Here is a 22005-nt window from a genome sequence, read left to right as displayed (position 1 = left end):
CCCCACCCGGCCCCCTGAGCCCTGCCTGCCCCCGCTGGGCCCTCAGCCCCCCGCCTGCCCATTGAACCCCTCCACCCAGGCCAGGCCTCCCTCTTCAAAACCTCCTGCCTGGGCTGACCCGGGCTGAACTCCTGGGCCTCCCGACTGGGGGTTCATGGGCACGCCCAGAAAGGAGCAATTTGCCCAAGGTTAGAAACCCTCTGGGCCTGAATGAGCCACACGCCGGGGCCCGGAGCCTGGAGCCCGGAGCCCGGAGCCTGGAGCCCGGAGCCCGGAGCCCGCCCGCCGGGAGAGCCCCGTGTCAGGCAGCCGGCTCTGGGCTGTGCGATCGGGCGGGGCCCCAGGCACTCAGCAGGGCCCGGTTGTCTCCATGCACCAGCTAGTGGGGCCCAGGACAGTGGGGTCTGTGTCGGAGCCGCCCAGGGTTCTCCTCACTGCCCGGGGGCCAGACTGGTCACCAGCTGGCACTAGCATCCGGGCCCCCCACCAGCCCTGCTCTGAGCACCCAGGGTCAGCACTCGAGACAGGGGATGGTGACCCGACCCTCAGGGTGGGGGTGAGCAGGGCTCTGGCCCCAGGCTGTTACTCTGACCTTCAACCAGCCCTCTCCCCAGCTCTGCCCTGTGGTGCCCCTCAGCCCCGACCCGCAGCCCCCTGCTATCCCAGTTCTGCTGCCTCCCCAGCTCTGCCCTACCGGTGTCCCTCAGGCCTGACCCACAGCCCCCTGCTATCCCAGTCCTGGGGTCCCCCCAGCTCTGCCAGTGCCCCTCAAGCCTGATCCACAGCCCCCTGCTATCCCAGCTCTGGGGTCCCCCCAGCTCTGCCCTACCGGTGCCCCTCAGCCCCGACCCGCAGCCACCTGCTACCCCGAGCCTGGGTCTCTCCTGACGGCTGTACCCCTGAATCTGTCCCCAGCTGCACTCGCTGCCACAACAGGAGTTGGGATGGCGTCTCCGGTGCCCAAGGGCAGCTGCCCAAGCTCCCCCCCACCTCCCCCAGGAGCTGCGGTGCCCACACGCGGGACGGGGATAAACAGGAAGCTGTGCGCCCAGAGCAGGGCCTTGCAGGAATGTGCCAGTGGCCACGGGCTGTTTGTTTGGCATTTAAGGAGCAGGTTCCCATCGGGAGGAGCCAGGAAACACAGGGCCCGGAATAGCTGGTGAGCTCATCACCACATCCCGGGTGTGTGGGGGGAGCAGCAGCAGCCCCCCCCGGTGCCCCAGCTCTGAGCCCTGGACAGGGAGCGAGCTGGCCCTGGGCTCCTGCTGACTCCCCGCAGAGATGAACGAGCAGCAAAGCCTCCTGCACAGTCCGCGCAGGGCCAGGGGCTCCCCAGGGCTCCCCACACTGCCCCTGCCCAGGGACCCTGGCCCCGGTCAGTGTCACTGCTGGGGACAGGCTGGAGGCGTGTGCGGTGGGTGCCCTGGTTGCTGGTTGGGGCAGAGGGCGTTTGTGCCTTTGCTCTGGGCTGCGCCCTGCAGCCCATTCTGGGGCCTAAGGTGGCCGGGAGCAGAGCGAGAGCCCTGGGGCCAGGCGGCAGGTGCAGGGCCCACGGGCAGAGCTGGCAGCGCCCGGCTGAGTGCTTGGCACGTGCTGTACAGCTGGGCGGGGACAGGCCGAGTGCCAGCTGCTCAGGGGCTAAGCTGCCCTGCACCTGGACAAGGGGCGCACACAGCCCCCAGTCTGGGGTGCTTGGTACCCGCTCTGCCCAGCTGTGGGTGGTGACACGGGGTGGAGCAGGCACCAGCTGCACGATGGGGCAGGAGAGCCACGGACGTCACCCAGAGCAGGAGTGGGGGGCCCGGAGCTGCCAGCAAAGGCATGGTGGGGAGGGGGGAGATTTTGGCAAGGGCAGCTCAGTGGGGAGGGGTGTAAGAGGGCTCTAGAGAGCGCTGCTGTGCCTGGCTCTGGGAAGAGAATGGGGGCTAGTAGATTGGGGCGGGTGGGCGGGCAACCAGGACGCCTGGGTTCTCTCCCTGGCTCTGGGAGGGGAGAGGGGTTTAGTGTGTTGCAGAGGGGGGCAGGACTCCTGGGTTCTCTCCCTGGCTCTGGGAGGGGAGAGGGGTTTAGTGTGTTGGGGGGGGGCAGGACTCCTGGGTTCTCTCCCTGGCTCTGGGAGGGGAGAGGGGTTTAGTGTGTTGCGAGGGGAGTGGGGGGCAGGACTCCTGGGTTCTCACCTAGCTGTGCCACTCGCTCGCACTCTTGCATTTCTCTCGGCAGCCCCCTGTGTCCATGGCACGGAGCCCACGGCTGGCTGGGGTTTCCTCACTCCAGGGAAGCTCCGGGACCTGGGCTGGCACGTTCCAAGGGGGGCTGTTGCCACGGGGGGGCTGGCAGCCTGCGCCGAGAGCTGCGGGAGCAGCACTGGACTCTAAAGGAAAACTCCCACCTCCCAGCGACTGCACTGCTGGCGTGACCCGGCGCGGGGCCCATGCCCCTGGCTGGCTGGGGGAAGGGGCGTGGGGCCCAGGGACAGGCCGTGCAGCCCCGTGCACTGGGCCGGGCAGGAAGCACGGAAGGCGGCCCGGCGGGTGCAGGGGCTATTCTTAGCCAGTCAATATTGATTCAGCAGCTCAGGTGCAGCTGGGCCGGGAGCTGTTTTATTTTGGGCCGTGGGGCGGGGCTGGGTGCTCAATCCAGCCTTGTCCCCGGGGCAAGGTGCTGAGCCCTGTCATCGGGGCGCTGGCTGGGGAGGGCTCGGCTCCTGGGTTCGGACACACCCTGCTCATTGCCACGGGCTAGACACACTCACCCCAGGGCCGGCCGCAGGGGGCAGCCAGCGAGCAGGACTCTGCTCCAGCTCCACAGGCGGGGACGTGGCTGGCACAGGGGGCACAGCTGGAGCCATGACCCCGAGCGGGCGGCCGGGACCCTCCAGCGAGGGGCACTGCCGCAAACGCTGGCCCAGGGACCCTCTGCGCCCGGCGGCCCTGAGCACGGCTTCAGGGACCAGTGAACAGCAGCTCAAGTGCCCAAGGGGGTGGGAGGGGGGAGGCTCAGTGGCAGGGGCCTGTCTGGGCCCCCCCACCTCGTGGTCTGGGGACCCAGGGCTCAGAGCAGCCTGGGAGGAACGTGCCCCCAGGGGCAGGGCAGGGCAGGGCAGGGGGGAAGATGGGGTGTGAGCCGCAATCAACCTGCACCATCCACAGCTGCCTCGGGGGTCCCAGGAGGAGCAGGCTGGGGCCGGGCACCAGGATCCAGGCTCTGCCGCCGTGAGCCCGTGTTCTGGCCCGTTAGCACCAGGGCTGCTGCTCTGGGCACCCTCGGCCTTGTGGACACCAGGAAGCTCTGATGAGGTGGGTGCTGCACAGATCCCCCCCAGCGCCAGGTGCGGAGCCCAGCATCTCCCAGCGCACCTGGCCGTTTGCTGGGCCTTATTCTCAGTGTGGCTGAGTGCCCGGCTCCTGCCAGCGCTGGGGCTGTGGGTGCCTCTGGGAGTGTGACTGCAGCTGGCCTGGCACCGGGTGGGGGGCACCGGGCAGCAGCCCCCCCATGTGACTGCAGCCGGCCTGGCACCGGGTGGGGGGCACCGGGCAGCAGCCCCCCCCATGTGACTGCAGCCGGCCTGGCACCGGGTGGGGGGCACCGGGCAGCAGCCCCCTCTGGTGCAATGGGACTCACTGAATTCGCCGGCTCTGGGCAGCGGCGAGATGCTGCTGCCCCCGGTGGAGCACATTGGACAAAGCTTCACCCTGCAGAAGAGGGTGCCCATAGGGACCTCTCTGGGGGCCATGGGGTGGGGCCATGGGGTGTGGCCATGCCCCCCCCCGGCGGGCTCAGGCAGAGCAGGCCGGCAGTGCCAGGGAGCCCCCGAGTCCCGTGGGGCTGGGTCGGGCCAGGGGAGACCCACAGTCCAGGCGAGCGGCAGCGCTGGGGCAGGAGGAAGGTTTGAAGCATCTGACATGGACACGCTCCCCAGGTGGCCCTCAGCGAGGCCCACACCCCACTCAGAGCAGGCCTGGGGGATGGGGACACCAGAGCCCGTCTCCTCTAGCGCCTCCTGCTGACGGTCCCATGACGTTCCGCCTCGTCTCGGCGCTCAGCCGGCAGCCATGTTCCGTCCCTCCGCTCCTGGGGCACCAAAGGCCAGCAAAACACCGTCTGGTCCCTCCGTCTGGTCTGCCCCCCCCATCTGGGCCCAGTGGTCGATACTCCCCCTCTTGCAGGGGTCCCACCAGTCCATATCCTCCTTTCACAGGGCTCCCTCCGGTCCATATCCCCCCTCTCGTAGGGCTCCCTCCGGTCCATATCCCGCTCTCGCAGGGCTCCCTCCGGTCCATATCCCCTTCTCAGGAGCTTCACGCCACCTTCCCTGGGACAGGTAGGGGAGCCTGACCCCCTGCCTCAGCCCAGAGCCCACTCCCACACGCCAAACCCCTCGGCCCCCACCCCGGAGCCCCCTCCTGCACCCCAAAACCCTCATTCCTGGCCCCAGCCCAGAGCCTGGGCCCCCTACCTCAGCCTGACCCCCTGCCTCAGCCCCGAGCCCGCTCCCACCCCGGAGCCCCCTCCTGCACCCCAAAGCCCTCATTCCTGGTCCCAGCCCATAGGCTGCACGCCCCTCCCAGTCCAGACCCCTCACCCCTTCCCACATCCCAACCCCTGAGCCAGCCCAGAGCCCCCTCCTGCACCCCAAACCCCTCATCCCTGACCCCACACCTGGCTCTCTGCAAAAAGCAACCACCACCCCCACACCTAGTTACCCATGCAGCACATAGGGGAAACTGAGGCACACACTCCCTCCCACCCTGGCAGCTCCTAGCAGCCACAAGAGCCCTGGCTCCAGCTGGGGCTCCCAGAAGTGCTGCTGCAGAGCGAGGGGCCTGCTTGACACCCCCCTCTTGCCAGGGCTCACCCCGGGGCTGGCAGGCTCAGCAACCAGCATTGTCCAAGGGAACTAGGTTGGGTTGGAACCGTGCCGCCCTGCTCCCCTGGCGAGGCCTGGCTGGGTTGTAAGTGGTTTATTTTCTTCTCCTGGGTCAGGCCCCTGCCCTGTGCCAAGAGCAGACGACATGGAAATGCAAACGCCTTTCTGAGCGGCTGCCTTAGCCACGTTTCCGCGCTGCTATTTCAGGGTGAACAATGAACTGCACACGCTCCAGCCTGTGCTGCCAGCAGGGCACCAGATGTGCTAATAGCCGATTAATGTGCCAGCACTGACTGCGCAACAAGCTGTTTGGATAGTTCTCTAGCCCCAGGCTTTTAATAGGGCCTTCATTCATTCAGTGGCAAACGTCTGCCAGTTCCTTGTTCACGGGCTGGAGCTGCAGGCTCTGTACAAGGCCTGTGTTGGTTCAGATGTTTATAAACCTGAAAGGGGTCGGGGGCGGGAGGGAGGGAGAGCAGAGGTGGCAAAGGCTGCAGGTGACACGTTATTTAGGTAAGTGGGGCCCAGCAGGCACGTCAGCGAGTCCCAAGCCAGCCAGGAGAACGGCCACGTGCCGGCACCGAAATTCACTGTGCTCTGTGCCGAGTACTGCGCCGTGCAGGGCAGCATTGCAGCCTGCGCTCTGCGGGGGGTCGGGTAACGGTCCCTGCACAGCGAGGGCTGCAGGACACCAGATCCCTGCCATGCACAGCTCAGCTGGGCGGCTGTGACGGCGGCATGGGGTAGCCAACAGAGACTAGAGGGATTGGGGCTGAGAGCCCCACCCCACTGGGTGCCTGCTGCTCCAGCCCCTGGCCCCCAGCTAGCCTGACGCTGCAGCCTGGTCAGAGTCCAGCCCCTCCCTGTAAAACCTGTCCCTGGGGCACCAGCCAGGTGCTCACACCTCGCTCTGCAGTGGCTGGTCGGGGCTCGGCGGAGAGCTCAGCACGCCTGCTAGCCAGTGGTAGCTCCGCCACAGGCGCTGTGCATGGCCTCGGGCCAGTCCGCTGATGGCTGTGTTGGTTTCTCTCTCTCCCACTGCGTAGGGGGCTTGTGAGAGGGAGCTGGGCCCCTGATGCAGCAGAGCCAGTCCCCCTGCTCAGGTCCCTCCTGCTCTGAGTAGCCAAGCAAGCAGGGCCCCAGCCCCAACCCATCACCTTGGGGTGGATAACGAGGTTCCTCCCAGCGACTGTGCCGGTCCATAACGCAGGGGAGCCTCCTCTGGCAGCCGTGGGCAGGGCTGGGCCCCCCCTCTCCGCCAGGAGCATGCAGGAGGGGCGGGCGACAAGGTCCCCAGGGCCTGGAGAACCTCTCCCCGGCAGAGGGGGGTTGTTAGCAGAGAATGGAGCCAGAGGGGGACGTGCCCAAGGCTCTACCCAGTGAGGGGAGCTCGGGGGCCTCTGTTCTCCCGGCCTCCCAGGGTGCTTTAGCGACTCAGGGTCAGGACATGGGTTTTGAGGCAGCTCCAGGTGTCCCCGAACTCTGCATAGGCCCTTGTGCCCAGGAGACAGCCCCCGTACACCAGCGGGAGTCACTCCGGCCCTGCCCTGGGCCACGGGACAGCTGCCTCTGCAGGCGAAGCGGGCAGCCCCTCGGTGCTGGCTCCAGTGGCAGCCAGGGGCTTTCGCTGACCAGCAGAAGGGAGAGGAGGGCAGCGCTGATGTTCGGCCCAGTTCCCTCGGGCTCTGTCACGAGCGCGGGTGGCCAGGGCTGCAGTTTAATGTCTCAGCTAATGGTTAATTAGTTACTGTGCACGGGGTCCTGCTCTGCCAAGGCTGGCGAAGTGTGAGTATCCGCACAGGGGCCGGGCAGCGGCTCGGAGACATGGCACTGGGCCGCTCACGTCCCCTGCATGCCCCGGAGCATGTGACCGACCCCTCGGTGGCTGTATTGCCATGAGGCACAGGCCGTCGCACCCAGAGGGGGCTGTGCGTGACAGCGGCTCACGGGAACTTGTGCTCACAAGGCGCCAAAGTCACCGTGTGTGTGTGTGTGTGTGAGACAGAGAGAGAGCGAGAGAGAGAGTGAGCCAGCCAGCCAGCCAGCCAGCTTCCCTGCTGGGACTGCGCTCCCAGCGCATCGCTGAGCCGGCCCAGCACCAGCAGCCTGTGCTGCTCCCACCTGTCGTCTTCTCTGGGCCAGGGAGCAGGCGGCTCCCAGGGCAGCATCAGCCAGAGTGAGAGACGCCCCCGCAGTCCTTGGAGCCCCCAGCCCGTCACCGGCAGCCGCGAGCTGGTTTCAGAGCCCAGCCGCTGCAGCCGTGGGAAAGGGACTGGTCTGGCTGTGTCTGTGAATGCTGAGTGGGGAGCATTGACCTGGGAAGGGTGCAGGGGAGTTGGGCTGGGACGGCCTTGGGGAAGGGAGGTACCTGAGCATGTAACCCGAGAACCCAGGAGGGGGGTTGGAGGCCAGGTGACACCTCTGCCTGGGACACTGGACAAAGGACACAAAGGCTGGGGGAGGAGCCGGGGGGAGTTTCAGTTTTGGAGCTGGTTGGAAATGGAGAGGGGCTCCCCGACGGGGCTGAGGCCTCCCTGGGGACCCCAGATGGACCTAACTAAGGGAGGTCCTGTTGTCTGTACCGGCAAGACCTGGTTTAGCCCGTGTTCCTGTCATCTAAATAAACCTCTGTGTTACTGGCTGGCTGAGAGTCACGTCTGACTGCGAAGTGGGGGGGGGCAGGACCCTGTGGCCCCCCCAGGACCCCGCCTGTGCAGACTCGCTGTGGGAAGCGCACGGAGGGGCAGGGGATGCTGAATGCTCCAAGGTCAGACCCAGGAGGTGAAGCCGTGGGAGCTTCTTGCCCTGCAGACAGGCTGCTCCGAGGGAGAGGAGGCTCCCCAGAGTCCTGCCTGGCTTTGAGGGGAGCAGCTCCAGAGCATCGAACGGGGCCCCCGTGACAGCCAGCCAGCGTAGGGCCTGGCCAGAAACCCAGGGAACCGCTGCGTTAGTCACAGACAGCGCTTGGACTGCAGCGGTGCTTGCGGGGGCTCCCCACCGGAGGGCAACAAAACTGATCAGGGGGCTGGAGCACATGACGTCTGAGGAGAGGCTGAGGGAACTGGGATTGTTTGGTCTGCAGAAGAGAAGAGTGAGGGGGGATTTGATAGCAGCTTTCAGCTACCTGGCACAGCGCGGCACAATGCGGTGCAGACGGTTTGGCATGGCACAATGCAGCACTGCCCAACACGACACGACACCTGTCGAGATTTTTATTCTGCCGCTGACTGAGGGGTTGTGGAACATGGTCCAGTCTTCAGCTTAGCTCAGGGCAAGGCTGCGTGACCCTGGCCGGCCTGTGCCTGGGGTTCTAGGAGAGCAGGCGAGGGCTGAGTCTGCCCTGGGCCTTGTCTACACTAGAACGGGTTGGCCAGTGTCCCTCTCCAGGCAGAGCTAGACCTGCCTCTGCGGGCAGCTCTGGGACGGGGCTTGGTCCTCGGGGCTCCAGGGACGGGGAGTGGCCATGCTTGGGGCAGGTAGCGGGGTGGGGAGGACGGGACAGGATCAGACAGGGCTCTGCCAGCCCCCCACACCCCCGTTACTATGCCTAAGCCGGGTAAGAGGGACGGGGTAACCACTCAGAGTGCGGGGGGGGAGGGCGTGCTCTCACAGCACCATGCTGTGGGGTGTTTGGGAAGTGAGCGGTGGGGGGGACGGTGAGAGGCACACGCGTGGCCAGGTCACGACAGCCACCATCCCTTTCCCTGGGCTAGGCGGGTGCCTCGCTTGAAGTCCTCCAGGGCCACGCTGGCTGCATTGCGTCCCGCAGCGCCCATCACTCCCCCACCTGCAAAGGAAGCAAATGCACGGGGGGGGCCAGCGGTGAGTGTGTCCGTCAGTCCCTGCCCAGGCGCTCTGGGCCTAGGAGGGCAGAGCTGCCATGGGGCGCAGGGGCGGGAGCTCAGCCCCACACGCTGGCAGCAGTGCAAACAAGTAATAGCCACGTTTCCAGCTGGAGAAGACACCCCGCCAGCCACGGCAGCTTCATGGCAGCAGGGAAAAACCTGGGGCTGCGACACAGGATCCGGGCAGCCCTCTCACCCTACCCCCCCTCGAGGGTGCAGCCTCTCTGCCTCTGGCCAGACTTCTCCCTCCTGCTGCGCTGGGCCCACCCTCGGCCGGACGTGTGCCAGCCAGTGGCGGCTCCAGGCACCAGCGCAGCGAGCGCATGCTTGGGGCGGTAAGCTGGGGGGACGGCCGTCAGGCAGTTTTCAGTGGCGTTTCTGCGGGAGGTCCGCCGGTCCTGTGGCTTCGGTCGCAATCCAGTGGCGAGTGCCAAAGGTGCGTGACCGGCGGCTCACCCGCAGAACCGCTGCCGAATCCGCGTGACCGGTGGACCTCCCGCAGAAGCGCCGCCGAAGGCACCACGACTGCCGTGCTTGGGGTGGCAAAAGACAGAGCCACCCCAGCCCAGCTGCTTCCAACCGGCCCTGGGCAGGCCAGCTGCTGGATCCCAGCACTAGGACAGCTGCTCATCACAGGCACCCCACAGGGCACAAGGCACGTGGTGTCCCGTGGCCTCAGCCTGTGACCCAAAGGGCGTCCGTGCCCTCTGCGTCTCCTGCTCAGACCCTGGGCAGAGCCGGCGACCAGGTCAGCACAGTGCCCTGGCAGCACACCTGTGCAGCCCCCAGGGCAGCCGGTCACCCCGACGCAGGGAGGGAGCCTCCGCCCGGCCCTCTCCCCCACTGTAGCCGCGATGGGAGGGTCCCAGCTCACATACCGGGGTGGGCGCCACTGCCGCAGAGGTAGAGGCCTGGGACCGGGGACCTGTAGCCAGAGTACGAGGGCACTGGGCGGGCAAAATACAGCTGGTCCAGAGACATGGCGCCATGGAATATATTCTGCAAACAACAGGGTGAGTTAGGCCCTGGAATAGTCTCCTCCTCTTCCTGCTGCTCAGAGCTGGACAACCAGACTGCACGGCTCCAGCTTCCCTCACTACCTTTGGGACAGGCTGGGCAGGTGCCAGACAGGCCGGGCTGGCAGCTGCGAGGCAGGCTGGGCTGGGGGCAGGCAGGCCAGGATGGCACCGGGTGGGCAGACACCAGGCAGGCTGGGCTGGGGGCAGGCAGGCCAGGGTGGCACCGGGTGGGCAGACGCCAGGCAGGCTGGGCTGGGCTGCGGGGGATCTGGGGGCACCGGGTGGGCAGACGCCAGGCAGGCTGGGCTGGGGGCAGGCAGGCCAGGGGGGCACCAGGTGGGCAGACGCCAGGCAGGCTGGGCTGGGGGCACCGGGGGGCAGACGCCCCAGGCAGGCTGGGCTGGCGCAGGGGGGGAAGGGCACCGGGTGGGCAGATGCCAGGCAGGCTGGGCTGGGGGCAGGCAGGCCAGGGGGGCACCAGGTGGGCAGACGCCAGGCAGGCTGGGCTGGGGGCAGGCAGGCCAGGGGGGCACCAGGTGGGCAGACGGCAGGCAGGCTGGGCTGGTGGGGGCTCTGTGAATCTCATGATCTACCCACCCCTCCGGGCAGCCCAAAGATCTTCTGCAAAGCTGGTGGCGTCAGGATGTCTCTGCCGACGACGGACGCCTTGAAGCCTGGCGCGTAGGCCTCGACCCAGTCGAACACTAGAGAGCGACCGAGAGACGTGGCTTGGCCTGCGTGTCTGTCACCAGCGGGGCTCGGGGCCCAGCCCCTGGTCTGCAGCTCCCTGCAGGGCACTGGGGAGCAGGGCTGGATGGCCCCCACGGGTCAGGTTACCAACTTTCTAATCGCACAAAACCCAACACCCCTGGCCCTGCGACCCCCCCCGCCTGTCGCTCGTTCTCCCCCACCCTCACTCACTTTCACTGGGATGGGCAGCGGGTTGGGGTGTGGGAGGGGGTGAGGGCTCAAGGGTGGGGCCAGAAATGAGGGGTTGAGGGTGGGGGAGGGGGTGAGGGCTCTGGGAGGGAGTTTGGGTGCAGGAGGGCTCTGTTGGGGGTGTGGGCTCTGGGCTGGGCTTGCAGGAGGGGGCTCAGGGCTGGGGCAGGGGTGCAGGATACGGGCTCCAGCCAGGTGGTGCTTACCTCAGGCGGCTCCCAGTCGGCGGTGCAGTGGGGCTAAGGCAGGCTTCCTGCCTGCCCTGGCTCCATGCTGCTCCCAGAAGCGGCTGGCATGTCCCTGTGCAGTGCATGCTGCCCATGCCTGCAGGCACCACACCCCTGCAGCTCCCATTGGTCACGGTTCCCAGCCAATAGGAGCTATGGAGCCGGCGCTTGGGGCAGTGCAGCACGCGGAGCCTCCATGGTCGCGCTTCTGCCTAGGGACACGTTGCTGCTTCTGGGAGCTGTGTGGAGCTGGGCAGGGAGCCTGCCTTAGCCCCGCTGTGCTGCGGACTGGACTTTTAACAGCCTGATCAGCGGTGCCGATCGGAGCCACCAGGGTCCCTTTCTGACCGGGCGTTCCGGACAAAAACCGGGCTCCTGGGAACCCTACACGGGGGGGGATTCTCCGCTCCGCTCAGCAGGCAGGGCTGAGGCTTTGGGGCACTGGACGCCTCCCTGGGATCGGGTGCACAGGGAGCAGCAGTGGGCAAGGGGCTGTGGATGGGGACCTAACGAGCGCCGCGAGCCGCTGGCTTTACCCCGGTCGGCGTAAGCATTCTGCTCCTGCTCGTCCCACGGCCGCCCGCCAGCCAGCGCGTAGGGGGTGTACTGCGTGAAGAGAGAGACCACGTGGCAGCCCAGGGGAGCCAGCGTGGGGTCCAGAGCCGAGGGGATGCACAGCTCAATCATGGGCCTGGGAAGAGCGAGAGAGTCAAAGCCCTCGGACCGGGCAGCTCGGGAAGGAATCCAGCCCAAGCCCTGCCTAGCGCCCTGGCATGCTGCCGATGCAACCCCCCCACTGCCTCAGCCCCTGCCCACTGGCTCCTCCAGCAGGGATTAGCCCCACATCACCCAGCCTTGGGCTCTCCAGTGGGCACCTCCCCTACGTTCCTTCCAGAAATCCTGGTGTCTCCCGTGTCCTTCTCTTCCCAAGAGGCCCTGTTGCCCTGCTGAGCACAGGCAGCTGCCCCAGAGCCCTGGTAGCGTCACCCCAAGCAGAGCAGCATGAGGGGCACCAGACCCTGCGGCACTGAGGAGTCTGAGCTATCTCCCGCTGCCCTCTCCCACGTCAGGAGCCCAGCAGGGCCCAGCTTTGCCAACGACCAGCCAGCTCCCTCCAGCCCTACCTGGAGGAAGGCTCCCCACTGCTGGCCTCCTGGAAGGCGCGGTGGAGGATGCACGTGTTCTCGCAGTTCAGGTGGATGGAGCACTGGTGATGGGGCAGCGGGCGGCCATCACCGGCATTGGGTGCAGCCAGGAAGCTGGGCAGCCGATCCACAGCCACTGGGGATGTTGGAGAGGGGGTGAATCCGAGGGGCAGAAGGGACACGGAGCCCCCTGTGCTCCTGACACCCCGAGGGGCCAGGGCAGATCGCTGAGCCCGGGGGACGGGGAGCACGGCAGAAACGGAGGCCATGGTGCAGGCAAAGGCCGGTTTCCCCTCCGGACTCAGGCTGCAGCAGGGACCCTCACGGAGACCCATGACGGCTCTTTCCTCCCACGGGAGCGCAGATCACGAGAGCAGCATCTCACAGGCCCCACCAGTGTCGACCCCCAGGGGACCTCGGTGGGACGTCCCCCACTGACACTTACCGTTGATCTTGGTGACGGGGGAGCGCGTGTCGAGCTGGGCCACGTGCTGGAGGAACTCCTCCGGCAGCTGCTCCTGGAGTGGGGAGAGCCCGGCTCAGACACCAGGGGCTGGAAACATGCCTGGGAACTGGCTGGAAGCGCAGCCAGCGCTGGGCTGCGTCTGGGCAGGGCTGGAGCTACCCAGGACCCTGGCCTGGAGGGCACAGCCCAGCCACATGGGGCTGGCCCCCAACAGTCACAGATGGGGGAGGGGGAGCACACTCATGCCCCGAGACACCTTCCCCCCTGCTCCACCTCTGCTGCCCTGCGCTGCTCCAGCCTTGGCCTCCACCCACCGTGTTGTGTTTGCTGTAAGTTTGGGGGCTCCCAGGCCGGCACCGGGGAGGCCCCTTAGTCACTGGGGGTGGAGAGGGAGTGGCCTCCTCCGGCTGCCCCACAGGGGCTGGGGTGTGTCACACTTATCATGGGGGGAGGGGCTCGTTACCATGAGGAACGCGACCCCTCCCCCGGCTGTACCTGCCTGTCCGCACACAGGTGCTGCCAGTGCCAGGGAACATGCTGGGTAGCGCGGCTCCCTGGCACTTTCCCGGGCAGGGCACTGTACGAGAACCACACATGTCATGGGAGCATCTCGCTGGGCACCTTTCTCCCCTCCAGCCCATTTCCCCCAGCGTGTGTCCCCCAATCCCGGCCCATCTCCCCCGTAGCACCCTCCTCCTCATCTCCCCAGGCGCGTCCCCCCCACATCCCATCTCCCCCGGCGCATCCCCCCCCGTCCCATCTCCCCCGGGGCACCCTCCCCCCCCGGAACGTCCCCCCCCGCTCCCCCGTCCCATCTCCCCCGGCGCATCCCCCCCCGCCCCATCTCCCTGGGGCACCCTCCTCCCCATCTCCCCAGTCGCATCCCCGCCCCATCTCCCCTGCTCCCCTCCCCATCTCCCCGGCGCGTCCCACCCGCCCCTGTCGTCTCGTCCCCCGCCCCCATCCCATCTCCCCCGGCGCATCCCCCCCGCCCCATCTCCCCTGGGGCTCCCCATCTTCCCTGGCACATCTCACCGGGGGAACGAGCTGCAGGAATGTGAGCTGAGCAGACGCGTTGGACAGAACCAGTTTGCTCTTCACCTCGGTCCCGTCCTGCAGGACGACACCCTGCGCGTCCCCGCGGGGGCCCAGCAGCACGCGGGCGACCGGCTGGCGAGGGGGGAGATGGGAGATCAGCCTGGAGCGCGCTGGGTGCACTGAGCAGAGCGTGGCTGCAGGGAGGGTGCGGCTGCCCAGGGGCTGAGTGACCCTTTCCCGTGTGGATGCTGCTGGGTTGGCCCAGCCCCCCCCCAACCCGGTGGGGTTTATGCCCCTCAGCACAGTCTCTGGTCACTGTTTCATGGCAGCTAACGGGCAGGAGGAAGGGGAGGATTCAGGGCTCTGTGGTCCCTATGGGCCGGGGAGCACCCCAGTGCTCAGGAGCTGTGTTCTCCGCCCCCTCCCCAGGGAGCCGGGCACCTTCTCGGTGAAGAGGTCGGCCCCGTGGGCAGCGGCTGCGCTGGCGATGGCCTGGGACACCCCTCCCATGCCGCCTGCCACGTAGCCCCAGGCCCCCTTCCGCCCCTCCAGCTCGCCCATCACATGGTGCAGCAGCACATACCTAGGAGAGAGGTCAAAGGTTAACAGCTGGGCCAGGGCAGCCGCCTGCAATGGTGCCGGGGTACGGGCAGGGCAGACACTGGCCGGGGCGGGCACAGTCCCACTGCACGTGGTCAGCAGGGCATGGCCAGGGCACCCCCACCCCCGCGGCAACGCCCTGGGAGTAACGGAGAGCCAGGGGGCTCAGGCCAGGCTTCCCAGCTGAGTGAGGACACGCAGAGGGTCCCAAGCTCCCCCAGCCCCACGGGCACAACCACACACTGAGGTTACACAGGGGAGCTGCCCCAAGGCTGCCCCCCCGACACCCACATGCTGCCAACCCCCCAAGTCGGAGACCCTGAGCCCAGCGCTGGTCCCACCCGGCTGCAGGGCTGGGCCAAGACAGCTGCCAGGCCGCCGAGGCATCCAGGCCAGACAGCGCCAGCCCAGGCAAACCCCACCGACCTGCCCGAGCAGGGGGTCCTGGGCCTGGTGTGTGCCGGGGGGACGCGGTCCAGGCATGAGGGGGAACATGGCCGCCAGCCCGGGGCAGGAGTGGGAGGAAGCGAGTGCTGGGGCACGACACCCCGGAGGAACAGGAGGGGCCTGGGGAGCTGTGAATGCTTCAGCCCCCCCCCACCCTACCCGCTGCCGGGCGTGTGGGGACTGGCCATGGCGCCGATCACTGCATCCGTAGCCAGGGTCGCTTTCAAGGGCTCCGACTCGAACCAGAGATCCAAGATCTGCAGAGAGAGAAAAATGAAAACGGCGTTTAACGAAGAGAGCCCAGCACAGGGGCCTGGGTCCCATGGGGGGCAGGGGGGTCCCCCCCAGGCCCAGCAAAGGGGCCTGGGTCCCATGGGGGGCAGGTGGGTCCCCCCCGGCCCGGCACAGGGGGCCTGGGTCCCATGGGGGGGCAGGCGGGTCCCCCCGGCCCGGCACAGGGGGCCTGGGTCCCATGGGGGACAGGGGGGTCCCCCCCGGCCCGGCACAGGGGGCCTGGGTCCCATGGGGGACAGGGGGGTCCCCCCCGGCCCGGCACAGGGGGCCTGGGTCCCATGGGCGGCAGGTGGGTCCCCCCCCGGCCCGGCACAGGGGCCTGGGTCCCATGGGGGGCCGGGGGGTCCCCCCCGGCCCGGCACAGGGGGCCTGGGTCCCATGGGGGACAGGGGGGTCCCCCCCGGCCCGGCACAGGGGGCCTGGGTCCCATGGGGGGCAGGCGGGTCCCCCCCGGCCCGGCACAGGGGGCCTGGGTCCCATGGGGGACAGGGGGGTCCCCCCCAGCCCGGCACAGGGGCCTGGGTCCCATGGAGCTGCGAGCACAGCTCAGCCCCACATCCCCCTCCCAGGCCCAGCCCCGTGCGTGGTTTGCTCAGCCCCTGCCCCCTCAGGGAGGGCGTCTTCCGCCCCCCGGCGCCGTTACTCACCCTGGTGACGGGGGCTGTGAGCACTTGGTAAGACTGGGGCAGCTGCTTCCCCAGCACCAGGCCTGAGGGAAAGAACCGGGCGTCAGAGGTGGCACCATCTCCCCGGGCCCCACCGCACCCTGCGGGTGCCCTTCCCGCTTAGGCAGACGGCAGGAGGCGAGGACAGACTGGGCCCAGCGTGGGCTCTGTACGTGCCAGGCCCTGGGCCCGTCTCTGCCCCGGGGACGATGGGCACTTGACTCACACTGGAGCCAGGGGTTTAGCTGCAAGGGGAAAGGCTCAGGCCTCTGCCAGCCCCAGGGCAGTGCCCGGGGCAGCTCCTCCTCCTCTGCTCTGCCTGAGCCCTCTAGCGCCAGCACCGTGCCCCACTGGCTGGGCATGGGCCCGCGGCCGGAGCCTCCTGCGCCGCTGCCCCAGACGTACCCGCCCGCAGCAGGGGCTGCAGGCCTCGCAGGGCGCGGAGCCGCTGGAGCAGGGGGCCCTGGCTCCAGGCAGCAGCGTCCAGCGGTGCGGCGTCCAGCAGTGGGTCAAGGGCCGACACCAAGCGGCTCAGGAACGCCTCGTACTTTGGATAGGCCTGAAGCGGAGACAGAGGCAGGAGCCAGTGGATGCCAGCCCTGAGAAGAGACGCCGCTGTTACCCGGCCGCGCCCCTCCAGACTCCCCGCTGAGCACGTGCCCGGCCCTCGGCTCAGTGCCACAGAACCTGCAGGACATGCGCCCCCCAGACACAGCCACCCAGCTGGGGAAAGCCTGCTCCAGAGCACCACCCCGTGGCCCACGCCCAGCCCCGGCAGGCCGGCCGAAGGAGACACCTTCTCAGTAGCACCCTATGGCTGCAGCCCTCCCGCCTGCGCTTTGATCAGCAGGGACATTTCACAATGTTGATGATAATGGAGTCTTGGCTCTGAATCCTGCCACATAAACAGCAATCGGCTCAGGCTCACTGCAAACTCAGGCCAGGTCCAGGCAGGTACATCACAGCTGGGTCTGACCCACTGAAGGGGGGCTCGGGTGGGGGCTGCCCAAAGCTGTGGGAAATGCGGAAGCTGCTGGAGGGAAAGCCCATCCCCAAGCCCAGGTGGGTCTCAGCTACTCAACAAACAGTGAGAACCAGCCGCATCCTTCGCCCCAGCCCTGCCCCGTGTTTCCAGCCACAGGCCCGAGCACAGACAAAGCAAAGAACCCCAAGAAAAGCCTCTGACGAGGGGACCTCAGGGCGGAGCTGAAGCTAATGAACCACCCGGGTTATGGAAAGAGAAAGTCTGGGACCATGTAAGGGCTTGTCTGCATTGGAAATGCTCCAAGGGCACAGCTGAGCTGCTGCGCTTCGGTGTAGACACTACGGCACTGATGGGAGGGGTCATAAGAGCGGCCACACGGGGTCAGACCAAAGGTCCATCCAGCCGAGTGTCCTGTCTGCCAACAGTGGCCAATGCTAGGTGCCCCAGAGGGAGTGAACCTAACAGGCAATGATCAAGTGATCTCTCTCCTGCCATCCATCTCCACCCTCTGACAAACAGAGGCTAGGGACACCATTCTTACCCATCCTGGCTAATAGCCATTAATGGACTTAACCTCCATGAATGTATCTAGTCCACCGCCTGGGAGCTGGGCTGGCAGAACTCTTCCATCGGCCGAGGGCTGTCTGCGTGGGTTAGCTCGGCCCTTGGGGTGCGTGTGTGGATTTTTCATGCTCCCAGCTGACTGAACGGATCGGTGCACATTGCGGGTGCCCAGACGACAAGGGGCTGGGCGCTCCAGTGTGACAAGGTGGGGTGTAAATTATTAGCCCACCGAGGGAGCGAGCGGGGCTCATGGTAGCCGTGTTGCTTGTAGCTTTGGGAGAACGCCCCCGGCTCCCTTGCACTAGGGGCTGGTGGCAGCAATGCACCCGGACACTGGGTGACCCCGAAATGTGTCACACTCACATTACACACTTGTGCTGGCACAGCCAGGTCAGTCGGGGGGATGAGGTGCGATTGTACCACACGTCTGGGCTGGGAAACCCCCCCAGCGTAGACCCGGCTAGCCTGGGAAACCCCCCCAGCGTAGACCCGGCTAGCCTGGGAAACCACCCTTTCCCCGGCATAGCCTGTGACACGTGGAGGGGCTGGTACCTGCTGCGTCCACAGTAGGTGCTTTGCCGGGACGTGCACCAGCCCAGTGGTCCTAGGGCAGACCTGGCCTGGGGCTGCAGCTACGCATTGTGCAGAGACACTGACCACCCTCCGCCCCCTGCCCGAGCGTTCGAGCCGGGACGTGCCCATGAGCTGGCAGGCTGGGAGGGCAAGGAGCCAAATCCTTGCTTTGTCTGTGACTCGGCGAGTGGCCCAGGAGGCTGCAGGGAGCACTCCCAGGCCAGCCCCACTCATGGCTGCACACCTGGGATTTGGGCCATTTAGGGCCAGTCACACTGGGATTGGCAGGACTTTGACCCCGTTGAAGGCCCTCCTGCTGCCCTCGGTACCTGTGCATCCTTGGAGGAGAACTGAGCGATCTGCCGCTGGGTCTCCGCCATGTCGTGGCCCAGCAGGAGCGAGCGCTGGGCTTGTCCAGCCTCCAGCATGGGGGTGAAGGAGTAGGGGTCGCGGGCGTACACCCTCAGACCGTGCCTCTGCAAGAGAGAGCGCGGCCAGTGCCAGGCAGCGCAGCCCGCAGGGGACAGGCCCGGGGAGCTGTTCTGAGCTGGGGGTTGTCAGGCTCCAGGATTGGGCTTCTGCGGCTCAGAAGGGGGGAGCGAGCTGGGCCTGGCCAGTGATGCTAGGGCCTCACACCCACCAACGCTGCCAGTGGGGGGAAGGAGGCAGCACCGGGGACCGGCTGAGCTGCCCCCGGACTGGCCTCGGTACCTGCAGCTCCAGCTCTGTGGAGATCTGCGGCCGCAGCAGGCTGAGCAGGTAGGACGCTCTGGAGAACTTAAAGCCTGAAAGAGAAGGAAGTGTCAGCTACCAGCCCGGCCCGGGCATCTCGCTGGGTGGGGCCGGGCTTACCTGGGACAATCTCCTCTGTGACCGCGGAACCTCCCAGCAGGTGACGCCTCTCCAGCACGGCTGTCCGCACGCCCGACTTCTGCAGGTAGGCAGCCTGCCGCGAGCACAAGAGTCACCCGGCCCCCCGTGCCCCCCACCAACCCCCCAGGATGCCCCCAAGCCCCCACCCAGGATACCCCCCCCAACACCCCCCCCAAGGACACTCCCCAAGGCCCCACCCAGGCCACCCCCAAGCACCAACCTGGGACACCCCCAACAAACCACCCCAGGACCATCTCCCCCAAGGACATCTCCCCCAACACACCCCCAAGGCCCCACCCCCAACACACCCATCCAGGGCACTCCAGCGTGCTCTTGGGAGCATCCTCCTCACACCATAGGATCCCCCCCCCCCCCCGAGATAGGGCCCCGAGGCAGATGCCTTGGCAGTCAATACTCACTGCAACCAGCCCATTGTGCCCTGCAACGAGAGATGGGCAGAGGGTAAAAGGAGCCAGGGCCCGGGGCACCAATGGGTCCCTGGCAGCCAGGGCTGGATGGTGCCATCTGTGCCGCTCTCACCACAATGCCCCGTGCCCACAAGGCAGCACCACCCGCGTGGGTGCCGGGGGCGAGGGGCTGGGCCAGTGCTGGCAACTGCCCTAGGCATGGGAAACATCCTTGGGGACCTTAATGAACATGGGGGCTGGGAGATACAGGGCCCCCCACACCAAGCCCACCCAGCTCGCTCCCTTCGCCCTGCAGCACTGGCGCCTCCCCCCAGCACAGCACCCCCAGACACATTGAAAGCCCCACCCCGGTCCCGCTCTAGCAGCACTGCACCCCCTCCCACCAAACGCACCCCACTGAGGCACGGGGGCAGCACTGACCCCAAGGAGACAGCGGGCCCCCATTCCAGCCTCCCGGTCCTTCCTCTCCCCAGGCGCAGGACCCCCTGCACTGTTTCCATGGCTACATGCCGGCGGCTTTGCCATTCACCTGGTTGTACGGCATGGCTGAGGCCTGTTAACTCAGCTCGCCCAATGGCCAGGGAGCAGAGCCGTGGCAAGAAGCTGCACCAGCCCCTGCCCCTCACACTGGGCACAGAGTGAGCTCGCCCCACCCTGGCAGGTGTAGGGTGCCAGCCCCACGCCCCAGCACCCAGGCACCATTTCAGATTGGGGTGTGGAGCAACTTTATCTGGGACTCCAGGGGCTACACTTCAGCCACAAGTAGATTTCAAAAATAAACTACCCACCGCCCCCCCCCTGCAGGCTAATGATTGTACACCTTGTGGTACTGCAACACACCACCACTTTATCACAACGATTGTTTCACAGGACTCCACAACTGAAGTGCTTTTCATAGCAGCAGTTTTTGTGTTTGTTTTCAAACACATGCTGCTTCGAATTCCAGTCAACGAACCCCAGGTTTATATTAAGGAGGTCAAAATCCATCGTCCAAAATCTTCTATCAGTGGGATTAAACTAAAAATGAAATACAATGGAGCTAGGGTGACCAGACCGCAAGTGTGAAAAATCACAACAGGGGGTGGGAGGGTAATAGGAGCCTATATAAGAAAAAGATCCCAAAACCAGGCCTGCCCCTATAAAATCGGGACACGTGGTCGCTCTAGCTGGACTAGATTCGGGCCTGTTACCCCACTCCGAAGTCAGCCCACTGGTTGAAACCCATGCGATTACTCCTGATTTACAGCCGTGCTACAGAGCAGAATTTGCCCCTTGTCCGGTGCAGTGTCTGTTGCAGAGGGTGCCAGGGTAGCTGTGGGTGGGGAGCCACTGCTGAGACCCGGCCCCAGGTGTTCACAATAGTGAAGGACTCAGTCAGCACAATGGCCTGTAAGTGTGAACGTGCACCTAGCACTAGCACGCACCGGCTGTCTTTGTAAAACTTCTGCAAAGCTGGAGCACACGTTGCCTGCCAGCGACAGGCGCCCTTTGGGTAGGACCCACTGTAACCAGTCACCAGTACGGAGCTCAGCCACCACAGAACCCTTTGGGGTGGGGTGGGGTGAAAGCCACGTGCCAGGGGGGTGCCTAGATTAAAGTAGAACTGGGGGGGGGGGCTAGTTCTGCACAGCCCATGCGTGGGCCTAGGGAGCGGAGGGGGCGCTCTGGGGGCAGCTCTCGTAGCACTGGAGCTGACCCTAGAAGCGGAGGCACTTGGAAAAGACCCCCCCCCCCCGATAACACAGAACGACACCCCCCCCCTCCCCCCGGCTTGCTGCTGGGCATCGGTCCCCCTCAGGCTTCTGCCTTTCAGCACCGCAGGGCCCTGGCCTGGCATGCGAGCAGCAAGGCAGCCCCACACCGCCCCACCTGCTGACCTCAGCCAGGGGCCACAGAGCCACCAGGCAGGTGAGGGGCTGCGAGCCCTTTGGGGACCACGACTGGCTGCCTGGAGGATGAAGGAGCCGCAGGATCCAAGAACCAGCAAGTCTCCCCCACCCCCCGAAAGTTCGGCCTGGGGTAGGGCCAGCCCAGGCAGCTCGGTGGGGAGCCCCAGGGCTCTGGCCAGCCCAGCAAAGCAGCTGATTGACAGTGTGTGCGCACACACACACAGCTCTGCACGCCTGTCTTAAAGGGCCAGCACTCCTGCACACCCAGGCTGGTCCCCGGGGGGAGCTGGAGCCTGCCCGGGAGGGGGGGTCAGTGTCCCCCTAAAGATGCCCCTGCACCCAGGGTTCAGTAGCAGCAGCCCCCGGCCCCAGCATTACCTCCCCCTATCACCACGGCGTCGTACTCCCGCTGCAGCCGGCCCCTGGCCCCGGCGTCAGCCAGCCTCCGGCCCTGCAGGCTGCAGCTGCCCAGCCCGCGTCTGGCTGCCATGGCTGTGCTGGGCACTGGCTGCTGCCAGGCCAGGCCTGGCCTTCGCTGCTAAGTCAGCACTTTCCGGGGGCGGGGGGAGGGGGGGGGAAGGCCCCAGAGCAGGGGCGGGACGGGGGCAGAGCCTGGAGCCCAGCCAGCCCCACGTGCTCACAGAGGGGCTGAACGGGCCAGGGAAAAGCTCCTGGCTGCGGAAGGGGCAGGGCCCAGGCAGACACACGCTGGCCCCTCTCGGCTGCGCCTGCCCCAGTTCTCCTCCCCCTGTTCAACACAGCGACTCCCCATAGCACCCACCCACCCAGGAGACAGCCCAGGTCATGGCCCCCCCACAGCCCTCTTGTCACCAGCTCACCCACTTGCCGGGGCGACAGGTGCCCTGCCAATGCTCCCTGCCCCAAGGCACCACCTGGCCCCCTGTGGGGCAAAAACCTCCCCCTGGGCACAGGCTGGGGAGAGCTGGCCCCACGCAGTGAGGGGCCCAGCAAGGCACCTCAGCCAGGGGCACCCTGCACCTGTGGCTGGGAGCAGCTGCACCCTGGCATAGCAAGCCCGAGCCCACCGGCCCCTGGGCTGGAGCTGGGAGAGGAGACCCCTGGGGCAGGCTGGGCTGTCCCCCTTTGCTAACGGATGCTGGGGGAGCTGCAGACCCTAGTC

General features: G+C 66.7%; 1 protein-coding gene across 1 annotated transcript; it reads right to left on the bottom strand.

Annotated features, from left to right (window-relative positions):
- Window positions 1-8072: 8072 nt before the first annotated feature.
- PYROXD2 (pyridine nucleotide-disulphide oxidoreductase domain 2) lies at window positions 8073-21624 on the bottom strand. Its single transcript, XM_039482158.1, has 16 exons — window positions 21243-21624; window positions 18967-18986; window positions 18527-18620; window positions 18386-18459; window positions 18004-18150; window positions 15958-16111; window positions 15535-15596; window positions 14753-14850; window positions 13988-14129; window positions 13544-13678; window positions 12488-12560; window positions 12022-12178; window positions 11434-11588; window positions 10329-10435; window positions 9591-9711; window positions 8073-8654 (listed from the first exon to the last, which is right to left on the bottom strand). The coding sequence occupies exons 1-16, from the start codon at window positions 21352-21354 to the stop codon at window positions 8548-8550; spliced, it is 1758 nt and encodes a 585-aa protein (XP_039338092.1). The 5' UTR covers window positions 21355-21624; the 3' UTR covers window positions 8073-8547.
- Window positions 21625-22005: the final 381 nt, after the last annotated feature.

Source organism: Mauremys reevesii, linkage group 7 (genome assembly GCF_016161935.1).
Source record: "Mauremys reevesii isolate NIE-2019 linkage group 7, ASM1616193v1, whole genome shotgun sequence".
Classification (NCBI taxonomy): domain Eukaryota; kingdom Metazoa; phylum Chordata; order Testudines; family Geoemydidae; genus Mauremys; species Mauremys reevesii.
This window is presented reverse-complemented; position numbering and strand designations above follow the sequence as displayed.